Genomic DNA, 22,406 nt, shown 5'->3' with positions numbered 1-22,406 from the left:
GTTTGTGTGGGACTATAAGACCTTTCATTTGAATCTCCGAACCTTTGTTGAAAAGTTAGTTTTCACAGTGATATTTCTATATGAGAAAGACAAAAACAATAAAAAAATTTATGTTTATGAAAACTTATAGTGTTTGAAACATTTCACCACTTAAACGCAAACGAGGGGTGTTACTTTCAACTTAATTTGTTTGAAATCGATAATAGAAATATAGTAATAATTCATTCAAAAAAGTACTTTATTTTGAAAAAGATTTCGGTATGCATTACAATAAAAAGTCGTCTAATTCAAGTAATCAGTATGTCCTATGTAAATATTCAAATAGAAATATACTATGAAACACTAGATGTCAATCTGTATTATTGTCTGTTTGTATCAATCTACTATCTAGTTACCTAGTATACCTAGTTCTACTGGGCATTTTCCGTTAAAATAAGCGTAAAATTTGTGTATTGTGTATCGTGTATCGTGTTTGTAGAATCACCAACTCACAATCCGTGTTGTGCGCTAGGTTCGAGTCAATATAGTGATCATTTCATTGGGGGTACTGCATCTCAAATCAATTGTCCACACACTGCTCCCTCCTTCAGGAACATCGAGCGTCGCCCGTGGAATGAGTGGTTATGTTGACGCTCTTGTAGATTCCAAGATGAGCAACGCGCTGCGAGAGGCGGTCGGCATAAATGTGGACTTCCTGTCGGATTATCCCGATTTCCTTTCCTTCACGATAATTCTCATCCTAACAGCTCTGCTAGCATACGGTGTTAAAGAATCTACGCTAATGAACAACATTTTCACTTGTGTGAATTTGTGCGTTATAGCGATCGTATTGGTTGCTGGAGGCATTAACGGTGAGTACCAAATACCAATGCAGGCCTAAATGTTGAATTGGCTGGGGTGCGGTTTACAGTTCGTTGTTTCTACAGGTGATACTGCTAACTGGAACATTCACCCTGAAGACGTTCCATCCGAAAGTATACCGCCAGGCGCTAACATAGGGCAAGGCGGATTCGCACCATTTGGAATCGCTGGTATAATGTCCGGAGCTGCCAAGTGTTTTTACGGATTCATAGGATTCGACTGCATCGCTACAACGGGAGAGGAAGCCAAAAACCCTAGCCGAAACATTCCACTAGCTATCGTTTTGTCGTTGATCATCATATTTTTGGTCTACTTTAGTATTTCGCTAGTGTTAACTATGGCAATTCCGTACTATCTGCAAGATCCAGCAGCTCCGATCCAAGATTTATTTGTGCGGTTGCAATGGCATGAAATCAAATGGATCGTATCGATCGGTGCTATCTTCGCACTTTGTACCAGCATGTTGGGTGCTATGTTTCCACTACCTCGTGTTCTCTACGCTATGTCCAATGATGGTGTTATTTACAGGAAACTTCGAACGGTTCATCCGAAAACTCAAACTCCAGTTCTGGCTACCATTTTAGCAGGATTATTGGCTGCTGTAATGGCTCTGCTGTTCGATTTAGATCAATTGATTAATATGATGTCCATTGGAACGTTATTAGCTTACACAATTGTAGCGATAAGTGTTCTTATATTGCGATATGAAGATAGAACTGTGATGAATTCTGTAGAGTTCACTTTACCACACACATTTCAACAGTTGTTCAACACAAACAATCTGATGAACCCTAACCAACTGTCAGCAGCTGTTGTCAAAGTTGGAATATGTATATTTGGTGGGTTTCCCAATCTACGGAATAGGACTATTTCTAATTTACAAACATTATCATATTTCAAATTATTATTACAGCCATCATAGTCTGCGCCGTTTGCGGTATATTGGTGCTTGCCTCCGATCAGGTTTCATCCGATTATCCAGGTGTCATAGTAGTACTATCGATATTGGTTGCCTTGATGATCTTGCTGGTCATCATTACGTCTTGTCAACCGACGGATAAAATCAAACTAACCTTCAAAGTACCAATGGTTCCAGTACTGCCTATGTTGAGTGTATCCTTCAACCTATTTCTAATGTTCCAGTTAGATTCTGGAACATGGATCCGGTACGCTGTGTGGGTTGTAATCGGTTACTTTATTTACTTCACCTATGGAATTCGTCATTCAACGGAAGGTGAAATCGCGAAGCACATTGCTAAGATCACCGAAACAGAGCACCGAACAAATGAAATCGATAACAATGGATTTTACGTAGATCCAGAACGAAAAATCTAATTAACATAGGGATGAGTATACGAAATACTTTCATTTGTGGTTTCCAATTACCAAGGGCATCCTGAATCACCACATGTGGCATCATGTCAAAAACCTAAAACAGGACCAGACAACCAGTATTCGCTTTTAGAGTTGATTTTGGACCAGCTCATGATTGGTTGAAATTGGCATACGCAAGTACATGATTTTGGAATTAATATTACTGCAGGGTTAAATAAAAGTGTTGTACGAATAACCGGCAATGGTTCGTTTTGTTCTTAATGAGGAAGAAGCTAAGGGTTTTCCGTTTACTACAATCTGTAAATAAAATTTATATGAAGTGCAAAGCATTGTTTTGCTGCCGAAACATTTTGAAAAATTCAAAACTCAAGTTCTACAGCTCATAATTTTTTTTTGAAATTACATTGAATATTTATCATCTTCCCATCTATTTTGGCAACATTGGCCGAGAGGATTTGAAAATTCTCAACAGGGATCCACAGAAATATTAATATGCATTTCCTCTAAGAAAAAAAGCCAGTTGTCTGGTTCTGTCCTAGGTCAAAGCTAACATCTTTCGTTTGAAATAGAAACTAAACTAATTGAGTTATTATATTTTCGAGTTTTTGCAAAGGATGTTGTTTCTTTACATGTAGTGGAGTCAATGAAAAAAAGTCCGATGCACTGATTGATTCCTTCAGCCAATAATTGTAATACTAACAATAATAACAATAATTATAACATATGTTATCAAAATAACAAATCAATATAATTGTAAGTAAGTTTAATTTATTTTATTCATCTTACACCCAATCATTTTCAATTTGAATCCAAAAAATGATGAAAATTACATCCTCTCAAACTTGTTCCAAACATCAATAAAAATCCAACCTAAAAATATTGTGCAAAATTTACACAGAAGTTTTCGTATAAGAAATGATATAGTTATTTTCCATACAATATGATTGTTATCATGACCCAAAAACAAACGATTTTACAATCACCAAAATGAATATCAGGTCTTTGCTATCTTTATTCGAGCGCACGATTGTTTCTACGAAATGTAGAACATGAGCATCTTTTTTATAACATCAACGCAAAAAGAGAATTGCCACTCGTTTCAAAAACATAAAACATGTATAAATTTCATAATCGACGCTTAGGATTAACTTAGCCTCAAAAACGAAACTAAGAGTCTTAAGATTAGAAAATCAATGATTCTAAATTTGAAAACAGATATTATTTATCTAATATGCAACAAGTTTAACAAACTCAACAGTTCTATCGAAAGAACTAGTTCTTCGGAACCGTCCCTTGTTTATCTGTATTTTCATCACTAATAAAAAAAACCTGTTTTAATGCACCTAGTGGTGTAATGATGCCTTTCTTATATCAATCATACTATCATATATAATACTGTGGTATTCTTTAAAATAATTTTAATCGATTCTTGAAACAATAACCGAAATCGGTTTGTTTGACCATCTACTGATAAAAACTGTCAATTAGAGACGATTTGAGGTCGATCTAGAAAACTTTTAACGGTTTTTCGCCTTTTACAGTGATGGTATAAAAATTTTAACACACTTTACCCTATATTTCCGGACCCGGAACCCTATATTTCCGGAAGTCGGATCCGGATAAAATTCAGGAATTTGATGTGGAACCACAGGACCTTTCATTTGAATCTAAGTTTGTGAAAATCGGTCGCGCCATCTATGAGAAAAGTTAGAACACATATTTTCATTTTTTTGCACATTTTACCCCATAACTCCGGAACCGGAAGTCGGATCCAAATAATATTCAGGAATTTTGTATGGGACCACAATACCTTTCATTTGAATCTAAGTTTGTAAAAATCGGTTCAGTCATCTCCGAGAAAAGTTAGTGCAAAAAACGTTACCTACACACATCCGCACACACACATACACACATACACACAAAGACATTTTGCGTACTCGGCGAACTGACTCGCCCTCCGGGCCTCGGTTCAAAAGTGGGTTTTCACAGTGATTGCATGACCTTTCTATATGAGAAAGGCAAAACCTATTTTGTGGCAACAAATCCCAAGATATTGACTATCCACAGAAAAAAATAAACGAATCCCAAACGATATGTAAATTCTTGATGCTGTGAATTTAGATTACTTGAATCGAAAATTTCATTGAAAATCTCAAAGTAGAAAATCAAATAGAGATGCATCCAGTTTTCAGTAAAATTCGATGTTATTTCGCAAACACGATTGAAATTTATTCTATTTTATCAAAACTGATAAAATTTATTCGATTTCATCCAAATCACTCAATCGAATACCTTTTGAAATGAATCTAGAACTACCATTCTTTGGAGAAGAACATTTGCTCGTTCATTTCATCAACATTTTCAATCCTTCGAAGAGTTGGAAAAATGGATTGCTTCATGGATAGCGTCAAAAGAGGACTCCTTTTTTCGAGTCGGGATCCAAAAATTGCCGGAAAGATGGGAGAAAGTTGTCGCTAGCGATGGACAATACTTTGAATAATACACCTGTAAGCACTTTTTCGCAATAAAGCTAAAACAAAAAAACGGCGGAAGCAAAGTTGTACACCTGATATAAACAAATGAAATTGCGGGAAAACAGGAACTGGTTGAAAAAAACATTGTTCGTGTACAGCTTTTTTATGGTCAGTATGTATCTAAAGGTCAACCCGCAGATGCATCACAACAAAATCTGATTGACTGATTCGATCGATCGATTTTAGCGTCACATTCTTTTTGACAGTTCAGTAGAACTGCGTACATCTTCGAGCGGTAACTGGATACAAAATAAGGCAGTTTAAAACTTAATTATGTTTCACATAATGACGACACCAACAAACTGCCGATGAATCGTGTTCATGTTTGATTCTGCAACAATATGGAATGACATGAAGCAGGATGGAATAGTATAGAAAGAACATGTCACATATTTCTTATGATAATGAACAATAAACCATCTGTCAACATACATTTTGAAGAGGAATTCAAGCCTATTCGCACTGTTCCGGGACGGGACCATCCGGGACGTTTTTTTCCTCATCGGCGATGACTGAGCTGCCGGCGTGTGCATGTATTGGAATCCCGGATCCGGCTTAAAATCCATTTGGTTGCCGCCGATATTCCTCGCCGAGTTTTTCGCAGCGTCGAGACCGGATAGTCCCGTCCCGGAGTAGTGCGAATAGACTTTTATTGGCGAGCGTTGACCGTTCGAGTGTTTGTTAATTTTAATACCAGATAACTGCTATGACTGCCAGCGCAGAGTCATCTGAAATCCTTTGTCATAATTATAAGAAAGAAAAACACGTGCTATTCAATTTGACGATCCGAATCGACTAACCGTTTCGTGATTTTTTTTATCATAATCATCTTTCCAAAAGTCGAAACAAAAGAGTAAAGACAAATATCTTAACTTTAATAATGATTAAATGAAGCCAACCTAAGATTTCAATTTGATGCTGATCTCGGAACTCAGATAAAATTCGAGCTAAGTAAATATGAGCACGGATGAGGTGAGTGTTTCAGTAGTAGTGACCGATATGAACATTTATTTCCTAAATAGATAGAAAATTCATCTAAACCATGACGCCATTCGAGTTATAACAAATTAAAAATATGAGTGATTCTATTTAACACTATCACTTGTAATCTTGTGGTGATATCGGTGATGTCTTGTAACATATTTGCAGAAAAGTTTTTGAAAATCTGAATAGATATGTTTAAAAAATCTTGCAATTGGTTCCTACACAGTCGCTACGTTCCTGGGATCTGCTATTACTGCAACACTTACCCCACCATGAAAACATACCAAATTCGATACAATTTCAGCTTATCGTATGTGCAATTCCTCTTTTAGGTACATCCAGCGTGGCCCGTGGATTGAGCGGTTATATTGACACACTCATAGATTGCAAGATGAGCAACGCAATGCGAGATGCGATGGGTATGAATGTGGACTTCCTGTCGGATTATCCCGATTTTTTTTCGTTCACGGCAATTCTCATCCTGGCGGCTTTGCTGGCCTACGGCGTCAAGGAATCCACGCTGATGAACAACATTTTCACCGGTATAAACCTTTGTGTTATATCGATTGTTTTGGTTGCCGGAGGCATGAACAGTGAGTATCGTTGTAGAATTCGATGTTCAATTATTTGCGGTTTGGTGTTCTTACAACTATTTCTTTTCACAGGTGATTCGGCAAACTGGAATATTCGGCCAGAGGATGTTCGACCAGAAGATATTCCGCCCGGCGTTGATATAGGGCAAGGCGGATTTGCGCCGTATGGCTTTGCTGGAATTATGGCCGGAGCCGCTAAATGCTTCTACGGATTCGTAGGTTTCGACTGCATCGCTACAACGGGAGAGGAGGCCAAAAACCCCAGCAGAAATATTCCGCTAGCTATCGTAATTTCGTTGATCATTATATTTTTAGCCTATTTTGGCATCTCGACCGTGCTGACTATGGCACTTCCGTATTATTTGCAAGATCCATCCGCTCCATTTCCACACTTGTTCAAGCAACTTGAGTGGCACGAAATCAAATGGATTGTTTCGATCGGTGCCATTTTTGCTCTTTGTACGAGTTTGCTAGGCGCTATGTTTCCACTACCACGTGTTCTTTACGCCATGTCCAATGATGGTGTTATATACAAGAAATTGCAAACGGTCCATCCGAAAACTCAAACACCAGTTCTGGCAACTGCATTGGCTGGTTTATTGGCTGCTGTAATGGCTCTATTGTTTGATCTACATCAATTAATTGATATGATGTCCATCGGAACGTTGATGGCTTACACGATTGTGGCAGTAAGCGTTCTTATACTACGATACGAAGACAACTCTAGGGTGGATCCTGTTGAGATCACCATACCGAACGTATTCAACCAGTTATTCAACACAACTAAGCTCGCGAATCCCAACCATCTATCATCAGCTATAGTTAAATTTGGAATTTGTATATTTGGTGAGTTTACAAGATAAACAAATCATTCCGTTATCATGAACGGTATTATCTCATCGAAATATTATTTCAGCTATTTTAGTTTGCGCCGTTTGTGGTATTTTGGTACAGGCTACCGATCAGATTTCATCCGACTACCCAGGTGTCATCGCAATATTGTCGATTCTCGTCATCGCGATGATCTTGTTGATGATAATTACAGCTTGTCAACCGACGGATAAAATTAAGCTGACTTTCAAAGTTCCACTGGTACCACTACTTCCTATGCTGAGCGTGTTCTTCAATCTCTACCTGATGTTCCAGCTGGATTCTGGAACATGGATACGATTTGCCGTATGGGTTGCGATCGGTTACTTCATTTACTTTACCTATGGAATACGGCACTCAGTGGAAGGCGAAATCGCTAAGCAGATTGCAACAAGTGTCGAAACGAACGGCAAGAACGGAAAGAACGGAATCGATAACAATGGTTTTGACGCTGGTCAAGACCGAATTTTCTCGGCCATCCCGGACGATCAGCCAAGAAAATATTCCAAAAATTCATACACGTTTCACAGCGAGTAACAACAAGCATTTAAATTAGTCTATTTAACAACAGCGTGAGATATTCAGTATTCAAGTACAAAACAGTATCAGTGATCAAGATCGATTTTGTATCAGCTCTCTCAAATTGTTACGTGTTTGTTCAATGCTAGATAGGCGCTGATAGATCCAGTCATTCCGTTGTAGTACTTTTACCATTTTTACCAGTTTTACCAGCCAATCTGTCTCGTTTCAAAGCTTTGAAATGAAAGTTTAGTGATATTGCATTTTATAAAGTGTGTACCCAACTGTAAGATAAAGCATGTAAGGCGTAACAAACATGTTCGTTTTATTAGCACCTTAAATTGCTTTGGGTCGTTCACCGATCGCCGAACTTCAAAACTTGTGATAAATGAATATAAGTTAAGTCAAATCGAAAGGTGTAAGGAAAGCGCGACAATATTTTAATTGTGAACTGTGTCAGGGTTAACAGTGATAACCTCGTTTCTGAAACATATATGTACATCATGGTTGAGCCAAAATATGTTCAATGTAGAAGATAATAAAAATGCGTTAAACTAAAGTTATCATTTCTCACTTATCACTACCACAAAATAGGAACGCGTTTAACATCCTTTGATCACGAGACGGGAGCATGAGCAAGTGTGTGTGTGTGTAGGTATGGTATGCGCAGTCGTCTGCTATTGAGATTATCATTTCTCACCCGTCTGCCATCGCACAGTGCTATATCTGGGTAATCTAACCGACCAGCATTATTTTCGTAGCGAGATTATATCTATTCCATGAAATATCTCAATCGGAAATGTTTCTTTAGAATTGGGAAAATAAATTTACTACACGGAACGACCGAAATAAGCTCTACGCCTAATTCGTATTACTGCTTTAGAATTAGTTGATTTTAATAACAAAATTTCCAAAATAACCATTACATTAGTTGATATTTAGAATTTACTTTGATTAAAAAAAACTCTTGTTTTAGAGAATGTGTTTAGTTGGCGAATATCCTGGACACAAACCAGCCATATTTCAATCTAACACGAAATTCTCATTGACAACAAATTTTATAAATAAAATCAGAAAATTTGACTCTATTTATCTATCACCATCATTGTTGAAAGACGGGGCTACCACGTTTGGCATAAAGCCGTTTGGCATAATACCGTTTGACATAACGACATTTGGCATGATGATTATTTGGCATAATGGTTATTTGGCATAATGGTTATTTGGCATAATGGTCATTTGGCATAACAGTCATTTGGCATAACAGATGAACATGGCACTTAACAGAAATTGTTCTAATTTACTGCAATTTCGAAAGGTTTAATGCGGCTACGCCTCATCGTTTTTAATGACCTGCTGTCCGACCTCGCTTCCGCTCGTTCGGACTTAACTAAGGGATAGCTCCTAGCTTTAAGTAATCCGGGCAAACGCCCGCAACTAGAGAGAGGTGATTTCTGCGGGGGCGCTGTCCCCCCGCAGTGGCCGGTGCTTCCGACGGCGGGTCGCCGGCGCACTCGCGGCCTTCGGCCGTCTCGTCCTGAATCATCTATGACGAACAGAATATTGAGCTAGCACCACTAAGTGTAAAATGATAAAAAGTATAAAATGATAGTGTAATAATAATGCTGTAATGTAATGTAATAATGCTATTTCACCTAATATTATCGAACTATTTGGACCGAATATAAAATTCACATATTTCGTTCGAGTTTTCTTTGCACAACATAACTCGATCGAAACGCAAACGAAAACTTACAAATCCAATTATTATTATGACAAATGGCATTATGCCAAATGGCCATTATGCCAAAAGACCATTATGCCAAATAACCGTTATGCCAAATAATCATTATGCCAAACGGTATTATGCCAAATGACCTTATGCCAAACGGGCCGCCCCCCTGAAAGACAGCACAAAGAAAACAAATATGAAAGTTTTTTAGCCAAAAACTCATGAGCAGAACAATCCATTAAAAAGCTAAAAAGATTAGTCTTGTTGAAACTGCTTGCAAATTGTTTTGATGTTTTTCGCATTTGGTACGATAAAATTTCTAAACCGATATGTAAAAATACCGTAAACTCTTAGTGGAAAGTGTATTTATTCAGAATTTGTGCGCATTTGATGCGATTGTGCGTAATAATGTTTTTACGTGGAACAGTCAAGTGAGTTTCGAATGTTGCACTTTATTTGTATGTATGTATGTGTGAAGCCACCATCAGTTCAAGGCATTACCAGTGTATGCGGGTAGACTTACAGTAGATCCGAATTTGATTATCAGATAGCTTTCATATAATTGCTGTTAAGAAGGCCAAAATGGGTTTTGAGGACCCGGCGCCTTCCAGCAAGAACATCCGGCCATATAATAAAGAATTTCGCTGTACCAGCTTAAACCCGCCTGATGGTTTGTTTGTTAGAAGGGTGCGTCTTACTCATTTCAGACCTCCAGGGAGAAACACAAAACTTCCCCCGCGTGACTCAGGTTGGCAATCCACTCCATCATCCAGTCATTCACTTGTAAGATACCCTGATGCACTCCCTGCCCCTCCCCGTTGTCGATATACTTGAGCATAATACAATATAATATAATATAATATAATATAATATAATATAATATAATATAATATAATAGATTATAATATAAATTAATATAACAAAATATAATATAATATAACATAATATAATATAATATAACTACAAAGAACAGACATCCAAGCTAGTACAAACTTCTTTAAAAAGCTGTGTAAAGCATACAAGTGAAAATCGGTTAAAAATCACCGCTGCACACTGCTTTGCACGTATAAATGTCTGTTGGGCATCTTTTCTCTGTGATATAACATAATATAAAATAATATAACACAGTATAATATAATATAGCACAATATAATATACCATTACACAATATATTCTAACAATATATTATATCATAATACTATATAACACAATACATATACTTATAATATAATATAATATAATATAATATAATATAATATAATATAATATAATGTAATATAATATAATATAATATAATATAATTTTTTTTCATAAATACGTTTATTTCTTAAGGCAATTTATATAAGTTTTTCTTCGCCGTATCATCACTTTTACATAAAATTCTTAACCTAATATAATACTAATATAGTCACAGCGATTTTAGTTTAATAAAACATATTCCTCTTATTTTTTAAATATCATATTAGCTATTTCGTTATTTATTAAATCTACCTAAGAACATTATTTGAACCAAGCGATTAACCGCAATAAATTATAAAATAAGCTAAAATTTTTATATATTTTGTTGTTGACTTTGTAACCTATTTAGAGTTTGTTTGTATCAGCACATCGTTTTTATTAAAATTTTGCTATTGGATGAACTAATGGACGCAGTAGGAGTCAGAACTAACCCTCAAAAGGGTCAATTATTAAATTGAAACTTCAATTGTCTTTATGAAATGATAAAGAAGTTTCATGTAAGAAAGGTCACGACAAGCAAGAATGTCTCGAACTAGGACATTGGATAGTCTACCTTGGGTACGCAAGGAATTTATAAGTTGAGATCTGACATCACGATACTCCACGCATGTCCAAACGACATGATCAATATCGCGATAGCCTTTGCCACAAGCACAATGATTAGTTTCGGAAAGTCCAATTCGAAGGAGATGTGCATCTAACGTGTAGTGATTGGACATGAGTCTGGACATCACACGAATGAAGTCCCTACTCACATCCAGTCCCCTGAACCATGCCTTTGTCGATATTTTAGGAATAATTGAGTGCATCTACCGACCCAAATCATCTCTATCCCAAGAAGCTTGCCAGCTAGCAAGTGTTCTTTGGCGAGTCGCGCTATAAAATTCGTTGAAAGCAATCGGTCGCTCATAAATTTCACCTTCAATAGCACCACGTTTGGCAAAACTATCGGCTCTTTCATTGCCTGGAATGGAGCAATGAGCCGGGACCCAAACTATTGTGATTTGATAATTATTATTCAATATGTCGTTCAGACACTGTTTTATTTTGCCCAAGAAAAACGGTTCATACTTGCCAGCAGCGTTTGAGCGAATGGCTTCAATTGCACTCAGACTATCTGTGAAGAGGAAATAATGGTTTGGAGATAATGTGACGATTACATTCAAGCTATAATGAACTGCTGCTAACTCTGCTATATAAACAGATGCAGGTTCTTGAAACTTGAATGAGGCCGAAACATTATTGTTGAACATACCAAACCCTGTCGCTTCTTCAATTCGCGATCCGTCCGTGTAAAACATTTTCTCAGAGTCAATATGCCTGAACTTACTTGAAAATATTTTTGGAATTTCCATAGAGCGTAGGTGATCCGGGATTCCACGCACTTCGCGCTGCATGGATGTGTCGAAAAATAAAGTTGAGTCAGGGACATTTAGGAGGCTGACACGGATAGGAATATATCTTGAAGGGTTGATTTCCTGTGACATATGGTTAAAGTATACTGTCATGAATCTTGTTTGAGATTGAAGCTCAACTAGCCTTTCGAAGTTATTAATAACTAGGGGATTCAGTACCTCGCATCTTATTAGCAGCCGCGACGAAAGCTCCCAAAAACGATCCTTCAATGGAAGAACTCCCGCCAGAACTTCAAGACTCATTGTATGTGTCGAATGCATGCAGCCTAAAGCAATTCGCAAACAACGATACTGAATTCGCTCCAGTTTAATAATATGAGAATTTGCAGCGGAACGAAAGCAAACGCACCCATATTCCATCACTGAAAGTATCGTTGTTTGATACAATTTTATTAGATCTTGCGGATGAGCACCCCACCAAGACCCTGTTATTGTTCGAAGAAAATTTACTCTTTGTTGGCATTTTGTTATCAGATACCTGATGTGTCCTCCCCACGTGCATTTGGAATCAAACCACACTCCAAGGTATTTGAAAGTCAAAACCTGTTGGATCATTCTTCCCACCATATGAAGCTGAAGCTGCGCGGGATCATGCTTTCTTGAAAAGACGACCAGCTCTGTTTTCTCCGCAGAGAATTCGATACCCAGATGAACAGCCCAAACGGACAATTTATCTAAGGTATCTTGCAATGGTTTTTGCAGATCAATAGCTTTGGATCCAGTAACTGAAACCACGCCATCATCTGCCAATTGTCTTAGTGTACATGGAGTTACGAGACAGCTGTCAATGTCGTTTACATAGAAATTATACAGGAGCGGACTGAGGCATGAGCCTTGCGGGAGACCCATGTAGCTAATTCTGAATGTTGCCAAATCGCCATGTGAAAAATACATGCACTTCTCTGACAAAAGGTTGTGCAAATAATTATTTATAACCGCTGGAAGTCCATGTTGGTGGAGCTTGTCTGAAAGAACATCAATGGAAACTGAATCAAATGCTCATTTAATGTCTAAAAATACAGAGGCCATTTGTTGTTTTTGAGCGAAGGCAATTTGGATGTCAGACGAAAGTAATGCAAGGCAATCATTCGTCCCTTTATTTATTCGGAAGCCAATTTGAGTATCTGACAACAAACCTTTCGTCTCGACCCAAGTGTCGAGACGTCGAAGAATATTTTTTTCGAACAATTTTCTGATGCAGGACAACATTGCAATGGGTCTATATGAGTTGTGATTGGAAGCTGGTTTCCCCGGCTTTTGAATGGCGATAACTTTCACTTGTCTCCAGTCAGGTGGAACAATATTTTGCTCAAGAAACTTGTTGAACAATTCCAACAAACGTCTTTTTGCGAGGTCGGGCAGATTCTTCACCAAATTGAATTTATTTCTGTCCAACCCAGGAGCGTTATTGTTACAAGACATGAGTGCTATGGAAAATTCCATCATTGAAAAGGGGCTTTCAATGGAATCATCATTTGAAGAAGACTCCCTAATAATGCTATGCGTAGGAACAGAATCTGGACAAACTTTCCTCGCAAAATCAAATATCCATCGATTCGAGTACTCCTCACTCTCATTTCCTACGTTACGATTCCTCATTCGTCTGGCCGTATTCCAAAGAGTGCTCATTGAGGTTTCTCTAGACAAACCTTCCACAAAATGTCTCCAATAGCTGCATTTCTTGACCCGAAGTATGTTCTTGTACTTGGTTTCTAAAACCAAGAATTTTTCAAAATTCTGAGGAGTTCCTCCTCCTCGTTTTAAAAACGTCTTGAAAGCATTTTGTTTCGCGTGTTTAGCATCTGAGCACTCTTTGTTCCACCAAGAATTTGGAGGTCTTCTATTAGACGATGGACCAAGAAATCGTTTGGTTTGTGCTTGTTCAGCGGCCTCCAGTATCGACCAAACGAGGAAGTCATATTCTTCAACTGGGGGGAGCTCTTCCATGGAATTCAAGATACTTGACATATTACTTTGTAATTTAATCCAGTCAATATTTTTTGTCAAATCATATGGAATATTAACTGAATTAGCAATATATTTGTTACTGTTAATTGAGATGATGATTGGTAAATGATCGCTACCGTGTAAATCAGGAAATACTTTCCAGGTGCAATGTAGTCGAATTGAAGTCGAGCAAAGAGATAAATCTAATGCACTTGGACGTGCAGGAGGTCTTGGAATCCGTGTCATGCTACCCATATTCAATACTGTCATGTTGAAATTGTCGCAAATATTATATATTAAAGATGATCTGCTATCATTGTAAACGGAACCCCACATCATTCCGTGCGAATTGAAATCTCCTAAAATCAAACGTGGAGCAGGAAGGGCTTCGAAAATTTCATTAAGCTGTCGTCGCCCAACTTGAGCTCTTGGAGGAATATATACCGAAGCAATGCAAATGTCCTTTCCTATAATGTTTATTTGACAAGCAACAACTTCTATACTAGAAGTCGAAGGAATGTTTAATCTATAAAAGGAATAACATTTCTTAATTCCTAAAAGCACTACACCATACGGAGAGTTTCTATCGAGACGTATAATGTTAAAGTCATTAAAATTTAAGGCTATGTTTGATGTAAGCCATGTTTCGCACAAAGCAAATACATCACATTTTTGACTATGCAACAAAACCTGAAAGAACTGGCCATTGAGCTGATAACTGTTTCAAAAAAGTTCTAGCTATTGGAAGGAATGCCGATATGACAGTCTTTAGAGGTTCAGAAATATTGAATGCTGCGAAAATCCATTCTACAATTTCCGAAAACTTCAGTAATCCTGATGGTGGCTGTGAAACGGAGCCCACTGGATTATTGTCTTTTCTTGTGCTAGTTCCTGGATTGGTTTGTGAATTTGACAAACCAGGAGGCACAGTTTTTGGTTTTAAATTTGGCTTTTTAGATTTAACACGGGGATCTTTTTTTGAAGGTGTAATTTTAGGTGTCTTTTTTGGTATTTTGTGGTTTGATAATCTCCTCTTAATAGACCCTTGAGGAGTGACAAACGAGGTATCTTCACTATTTCCGTCAGAGTCAGATTCCTCTGGTTCCGCCAGATTTGAGAAACCGTTTTCGGATTCCAAAGGTGGGACATAAATGATAGTTTTGAGCATTTCCGCATATGTGCGCTTAGACCGTGCTTTTAAAGAAAGCTTCATTTTGTCCTTACGCAATTTAAATGCAGCGCATACTGAAAGATCATCATGAGGACTTTCCCCACAATAAACACATTTTTCAATATCTTTATCGCAAAGATTATCCTTATGAGGCCCTTGACATTTTGTACATTTCGACTTATTGCTACAGTAAGTAGCTGTGTGGCCAAATTTTTTGCAGTTCGTGCAATTCATAACATTTGGTATGAAAAGCCGAACAGGAAGGCGAACTCTATCGATGTGGAAATGGCTAGGCAAGGCAGATCCAGCGAATGTTACTCGATACGAATCAGAAGGTCGATAAGTTGTGTTTCCTTCTTCGAAAGATGCTGAGTACAATTGCTTGCACTCGAGTATTCTTACTCCCTCAAGCATAGAGTTTTTAAAACGTCCAACTCCATGCTCAAGCAACTCTTTAACCGAAAGACCCGCTTCGGTGATAACACCATCTATTTCAACGTCTTTCGAGGGAATATATAAGCGATATTCGCGGGTAAATAATTCACAAACAACAATCTCGTTAGCCTGCTTTAAGGAATCGACTACAACGCGGATCTTGTCTTTATGAACTCTTACTATCTCTTTGGTAGCGGGAAATCGTGATGTCAATTCTTTAGATATATTAAATAAATTTAATGCCTTCATTTTACGCCGAAAATATACTATCCATGGGCCCGCAGAAGTTTCATTGTAAAACTTCGTTCTCTGCGAGTTAGGAACCGTTAAATTTTCGCCTGGTGGCAGAGATGGATCTCCTGGATTCTCATCCATTAGATCATCCATTACATAAATATGTTTAAATAATTGATCTCAACTGTATTATATAAACGAGAATATTCTTTGAAGTGAAATAAAATAAAATTATAGATCTACCTGTTAGTCGCTTTCTGTTTTCTGTTGCTCGCTCCAACTATTTTAAATTTGCTGTCTTCTATCTCCGTTGCTCTGCCGTCGTGGTCTTCGCTGAGCTTGGTCTGTACGCTGCCTGTAGCTGGCCTTAGATACAGCGTTGTAGCTCTTATTGACGATTAAGTGTAATGCTTCTTGTGTAGCACCACACGATAATGCTTCTTTCTGTCCACCGCAACCGGTACTGTACACCATACGAACTGATACCTGGTGGTTGTCTTTGCGGCTTTGCGCTGATGCGCCCTAGCACCTCTGTGCCTTAGCACCTCTGTGCCTTTACACCCCTTCGTCTCCGCACCTCTGTGTCTGAGCACTTTTATGCGTTCGCACCTCTGTGTCTCTTCACCTCTGTGCGTATGAATGGGATGGCCTTCTTCGATTGTTTCCAAGTCGGGAACGCCCCGAATATTAGCTGTACACCAGCTTTTGCTGCGTTTGCAATAGGCGCAGGCTTGTTTTGTTTACCTGCAGCTAAAGTTGCCTTGACTCGGTGATAGCCGTTAACTCACAAACCAGTAACACAACCTGTCTGCTTGAACGCTTTTTACTGAATGTGTAATATAATATAATATAATATAATATAATATAATATAACATAATATAATATAATATAATATGATATAATATAATATAATATAATATAATATAATATAATATAATATAATATAATATAATATAATATAATATAATATAATATAATATAATATAATATAATATAATATAATATAATATAATATAATATAATATAATATAATATAATATAATACAATATAATATGATATAATGCAATGCCGTATAATACCATACAACATAATATAACATAACAGAAGGTAATATATTAGGTGTACAACTTTGCTTCCACCGTTTTTTTCCAAAATTCAAAGCTTTATTGCGAAAAAGTGCTTACAGATGTACTATTCAAAGTATTGTCCGTCGCTAGCGACAACTTTCTCCCATCTTTCCGGAAATTTCCGGATCCCGGATCGAAAAAAGGAGTCCTTTTTCGACGCTATCCATGAAGCAATCCATTTTTCCAACTCTTCGAAAGATTGAAAATGTTGATCTGCCAGGCCGTGTGCCATCGAACGGAATAGGTGGAAGTCAGAAGAGGCGACATCTGGGGAATACGGCGGGTGGGGCAAGACTTCCCATTTCAGCGTTTTCAGGTACTTTTTGACCACTTTTGCGACGTGAGGCCGAGCATTGTCTTGCTGGAGGATGACTTTGCCATGTCGCTCTTGATACTGTGGCCGCTTTTCTTTTACGCGCGCGACTAAGGCGCATCAGTTGCGTTCGGTAGCGATCTCCTGTGATGGTTTCACCCGGTTTTAAGAGCTCGTAGCAAATTGTTATTCATCTTTGAAGGTTTTTTCTCTTCCACCATCATGTTTGTCTTCGACATCGAAATCACCATTTTTTAAACGTTGAAACCACTCCCGACACGTTCTTTTACTCAGAGCAGCATCACCGTAAGTTTCTGAAAGCATTCGATGCGCTTCAGTTGCATTTTTTTTCGAATTGTAACAGAAAAGTAAAACTTACCGCAAATGGCGAGAATTGAGCACATAAACAGACATTTTCGAGCGTGAATAATACGAAAACAAGAACAACTGTCACTGAAACGGCGATGACAATTCGTTAGGCACTGTACACACTCACTTTAAAGGCATTATCATCTATGTATTTTAACCAGCCTCAGCCGGTACAGTCACCTATCGGAAAACGGCGGAACCAAAGTTGTACACCTGATACTTGGTGTGGCAGGCCATCTGTGGGTGCGGAAAACTCAAAAATCTAATTTTTTAAAAGAATGCTTTCGGAAGCGCCTGTTGTTCTACCTCTTGTCTGTTGTTTACAGAGTCCGCCATGTAACTTTTTTTAAACATGCAATAGAACACAAACGGTTCATCCGATTTCAAAATTTGTTTTTTTCATATTAAAGTACAATCCTTCCGGTTAATACGCCATATGGTCGGTGAAGTTTTTTAGTACATTTTCGATTGTATGCAGCTTTATTTCAGCTATGGCTGCACGAATGTTGTCCTTCAATGCTTAAATTATCTCTGGCTTGTCCACATAACACTTATCTTTGACAGCCCCCAAAAGTTAATAGTCTAACGCCGTCAAATCACAGCTCCGAGGCGGCCAAACGACATCCGAATTTCGACTGATAATTCGATCTTCGAAGACTGTGCGTTGGTTGTGTGGCACGGAGCGCCGTTTTGTTGGAACCAAATGGTGTCCAAGTCTTCCTCTTCAAGTAACGGAAAGAACCAATCGCAAATCATGGCGCTGTAGCGCTCGCCATTGACCGTGGCGGCGACTCCTGCCTCATTTTCGAAGAAAAATGGCCCAATGATGCCGCCAGACCAAAAGCCGTACCAAACCGTCACTCTCTGAGGACGCATCGGCTTCTCCATGATAACGTGCGGGTTTTCCGTTCCCCAGATGCGATAATTTTGCTTATTAACATACCCGCCGAGATGAAAATTTGCCTCATCCGAGAAGATGATTTTTTGGCAAAAATCGGCGTCTTCTTCAAGCTGATTTTCAAAGTAAAACTGTACAATTTCCTCAAGCGTATACACAAGCATTTTCGTTCAGCGGCAGGATAAAACTAAGTTTCTGTCAAATCAGAAGTGACATTAAGGTTACCAATGTCGAAATAACCGCTAGTTAAAAAAATGTTAGATGGCGGACCCTGTATACCACAACAAGCTTGGCTAATGTGGTAGGAAGAATTCGCAGAAACCACAACGCAACATTGAATCGATAATGTCGTTTATATCTTCTTTTCACTGGCTTTTTAGCCATTGTGCTCTACACTAGATTCGTGATAAACAGAAACTTAACGAAAGCGTTTAAGCTGCTTGAACGGAAGCAAGTACAAATCCGAACGGTTTTGATAAAAACAAAACGGTTTTCCTTACCGGCAAAGCACGGTTTTCCACGTTGTAGAACTTCTTAAAGGTTCACTAAGAATAAATTGCTTACGTTCGGTTTGTAAAAGAAACGTTTACAACAAAAATTTTCGAAATCTGTCGACACAAGACAGAGGTTTCATAACTTCAACTTAACGAAAAAGAGACTAGTTTACGTCCCTTTTGAAGAGTAGGGCCGAGAACGGAGCTTTGGGGCACATCCGCTGTTACTTGCATTCACCTCTACTTGTCGTTCATTTCGACTGCGTCTCGAGGGCAGACTTTAGCTTGAAATTTATGATCTTTCGGTCACATACGTTACTACACACTGAATTCTTATTTTGATGTTCGGTAATTTTTTTTACAGTTTTAATCTGTAAAAGGAAATTTTAGCAGAAAAAATCGTTAAATAATTCCATTTTACCGACATCAGTAAAATATGCACGAGTTGTCAGTAATTCCATGATAATTTTGCTGAAAATTTGTTTTTTTGTTTTACTGACGTATGTTGTAAACATTGAAATGTCATCACGTCCAAGTCATACTGTAAATAAATCACCGATTCTCAGTGGTTAATGAATAAACACCGAAAAAATATGTAAACAGTGCTCAGCTTCAGTAATTTTCACTGAACGCTTTCGGAGAAAATAAGGCTTGTCAAAAGTGTCGCCATTTTAAAGTTCAAATAATACTAACAGTGGTAAAAATTAGTGCTTTTTTTAGGAAAAGTGCAGACTGCAGCTAAAATGGACAATATTTTGGACTTACTTGCGGATGAAGAAGTAAAGAAGCTGTTCAGTAAGTACATTTATAATATTTTCAAAGTTTTCTCATTTTTAGCAAAGTACGAAAATGTCTGACGAGTGGCACATAAAACGTAACCACACATCACTAACGGTAAATAAATTGTATCCAAAAACGTATATTCGAAATTAATATGAAAATTTTCTATACAGATTTCTTGAGGGCTCTAGCTATAATTCGGATGAAAAATCCGAATCGCGGAGCAAAACGATTGCGTGTATCCGGCGCTGCCAACGATAATCCTCTCCAGGGCATCTTAGAATGGTGTCAGGTAATATAATACAGTATAGAATTTCATCGAAAATAACAATATTTTTTATACATCACAGGATGACATCCTTCCGCAATCATATGACGTACCCACATTACATATTAAAGGAGACATGTTTGCGGACAACTCTGAAGCATTTATAATCTGCAGAAACTGGAGCCTGAAAATAAGTGGCGACTATCAATATTTCTTCAAGATACTGGTTGAGTGCTACAATGTGGCGAAAGTCGACTGTCGTCCTTCGGATAAATTTTTTTTTTATATTTATATATTCGCTCATGGGCATTGCTGCCTTAACAACGACGGGAGAAAAATTTATGCGTAGTCTTAAGTAATGTATTCAAAAATCATTAAACTTAACATAACCGAATAAACCTGTGTATTATTTTTCGCTGATCCTTTTTAATTTCTTAGTATTTGGTATCAAATACTACAGATTTAGTAATATAGAAGAATTCAGAAAATTCAATTTTTACGATTTGTTTTGCAAATTTTACCGAACTTCGGTATTAGGTGATGAATAAGTCAGTAAATTTTGACAGTTCGTTGTGGCGATCCAGTTTACCAATCATTCAGTAAATTTAAATTTTACTGAACTGTTTACTGACTGTTCAGCTGTTTTAAAGTCAGTAAAATTTTTACCGACACCCGTAAAAAAAGTATAGTGTGTAGGATGATTTCTGGTTTCGAAATTACAATGTGACAATGCAACACAATCTTCAAAAACTGTGCCTATTTCGTCTATTTGCTGGTTCCCATTCCCAAGAGTTCCAGAATTAGAGGTCAAAGCGAAGGATCAGCACAAACTCTGAAAATGGATCCAGTTCTATGTATTTTAAGAGAGTTCATCGGCCAGTTTTCGTCATCTGATGGATTTCTGGTTTTGGGTCAACATGGCTTTAACGAGCGTTATCTTGATTACCGCTGACGGATAAGCTTATATCGCTTTGACTTAAACCCCTAGCCTAAGCGAACGACATCGATATCGGGAAATGATATCAATCAATTTTTTATGAAATTGTATAGCTTCAACGAAAAAAATACATCAGCTACTCAATCACTCAACTCAACGTCAATCAATTATATCGGTTCTTATCCGTGCGCGAAGTCTTATTAGACTTTCGAAAATCTGTGTCATTCTGTTCCAGTAGAACATTATATTTACATCTCAGTTTGATCTTTACCGTACAGGTTCCACATCAGCAGTTCCAATAAACCCATGGATCTATGCCTTGGAGTTTTCTTTGCGTTTCTTATCTGTATCGTCTTGTCGATACCAATTATTTTGCGTCGGGCAGGACGGCTCAAAAGGTGCTTGGTAGGTAGCGCATCTCCGGTAAGAAGAAGGTTGTAGGTTTAAATCCTTCCTGTCGCCATTCAAATTCAAATTACTTTTAAGCGTGTAGGTTGCTCTAGAATTGCTTTCAAGTGTGTAGGTTGTTCAAAAAAGGAAATTTGATTTTTAAGATCAACGTCCGTGGACGGCCGAGCAGCCCTCCAAAGTCTATTCGGGATGTTTTTTTTCTCATCGGCGAGGACTGAGCTGTCGGCGTGTGCATGTATTGGAATACCGGATCCGGCATGAAATTCATCTGGTTGCCACCGATATTCCTCGCCGAGTTTTTCCCGGTGCCGACGGTGCGAAAAACTCGGCGAGGAATGTCGGTTGCAGTGGACAACTTGACAGTTCCCATACATCGAGAATATAAGTAAAAGTTTAACATTTGGAAATAACGTATGTTTTTGTTTTTTTTTTTATTTTTATATTTAAATCAGTAAAATAAATGTTGCTAGCATTTCTTGATATTAATAAAATAATAAGTTTCTCTTGCACCCGTATTGTTTAGGTACACTAGCGCCGTCCTGTGTATGCCCACTTAGAAAAAAACGTTCAACGGTGGTCCTTCATTGGTCCAATGAAAGTCCAATCAATCGTTCAACGGGAGGCCAACACAGGACCTTCGTTTGCCGATTTTGACACAAACCGTTGAACCGAATGCCATTTTTTTTCGTTCAACAAACCCGGCAGACAGAGGTCCATTGTTGAGCCATTTTTAACATGAGGAGTTGGAGCCCCGTTGGACTAGTTTTACTGCAGAATTTCTGAAGTTTTTTCCACTTATTTGTTTAAACTAACAATACATACCTGCACAATACTTCTACTTCGCGTAGAATAACAACAAATTTTTTTTCTATGTAAAGGTAACACTTAATTTTCACACAATTTTTGCAAGAGAAAAAACAACAACAAACCGTTACAGC

The 22,406-nt window shown here is 37.8% G+C and overlaps 1 protein-coding gene across 3 annotated transcripts in view; it reads left to right on the top strand.

Annotated features, from left to right (window-relative positions):
• LOC131434747 (high affinity cationic amino acid transporter 1-like) overlaps window positions 1-8,255 on the top strand; it is a 64,992-nt gene extending 56,737 nt beyond the window's left edge. Inside the window, exons 3-6 of one of the 3 annotated variants that reach the window (XM_058601824.1) lie at window positions 591-851; window positions 6,047-6,307; window positions 6,380-7,153; window positions 7,224-8,255. In XM_058601824.1, the coding sequence (XP_058457807.1) occupies window positions 591-851; window positions 6,047-6,307; window positions 6,380-7,153; window positions 7,224-7,714 (1,787 nt within the window). In that variant the 3' untranslated portion in view covers window positions 7,715-8,255. Of the gene's footprint in view, window positions 1-590; window positions 852-926; window positions 1,701-1,774; window positions 2,958-6,046; window positions 6,308-6,379; window positions 7,154-7,223 lie in introns of those variants that run through there. The other 2 variants (XM_058601826.1, XM_058601827.1) reach the window with 2 other exon arrangements.
• Window positions 8,256-22,406: the final 14,151 nt, after the last annotated feature.

Source organism: Malaya genurostris, chromosome 3 (assembly GCF_030247185.1).
Source record: "Malaya genurostris strain Urasoe2022 chromosome 3, Malgen_1.1, whole genome shotgun sequence".
In the NCBI taxonomy this organism is placed as follows: Eukaryota; Metazoa; Arthropoda; class Insecta; order Diptera; family Culicidae; genus Malaya; species Malaya genurostris.
Note: the sequence above shows the minus strand (reverse complement) of the source record. Positions and strands in the feature narration are given on the sequence as shown.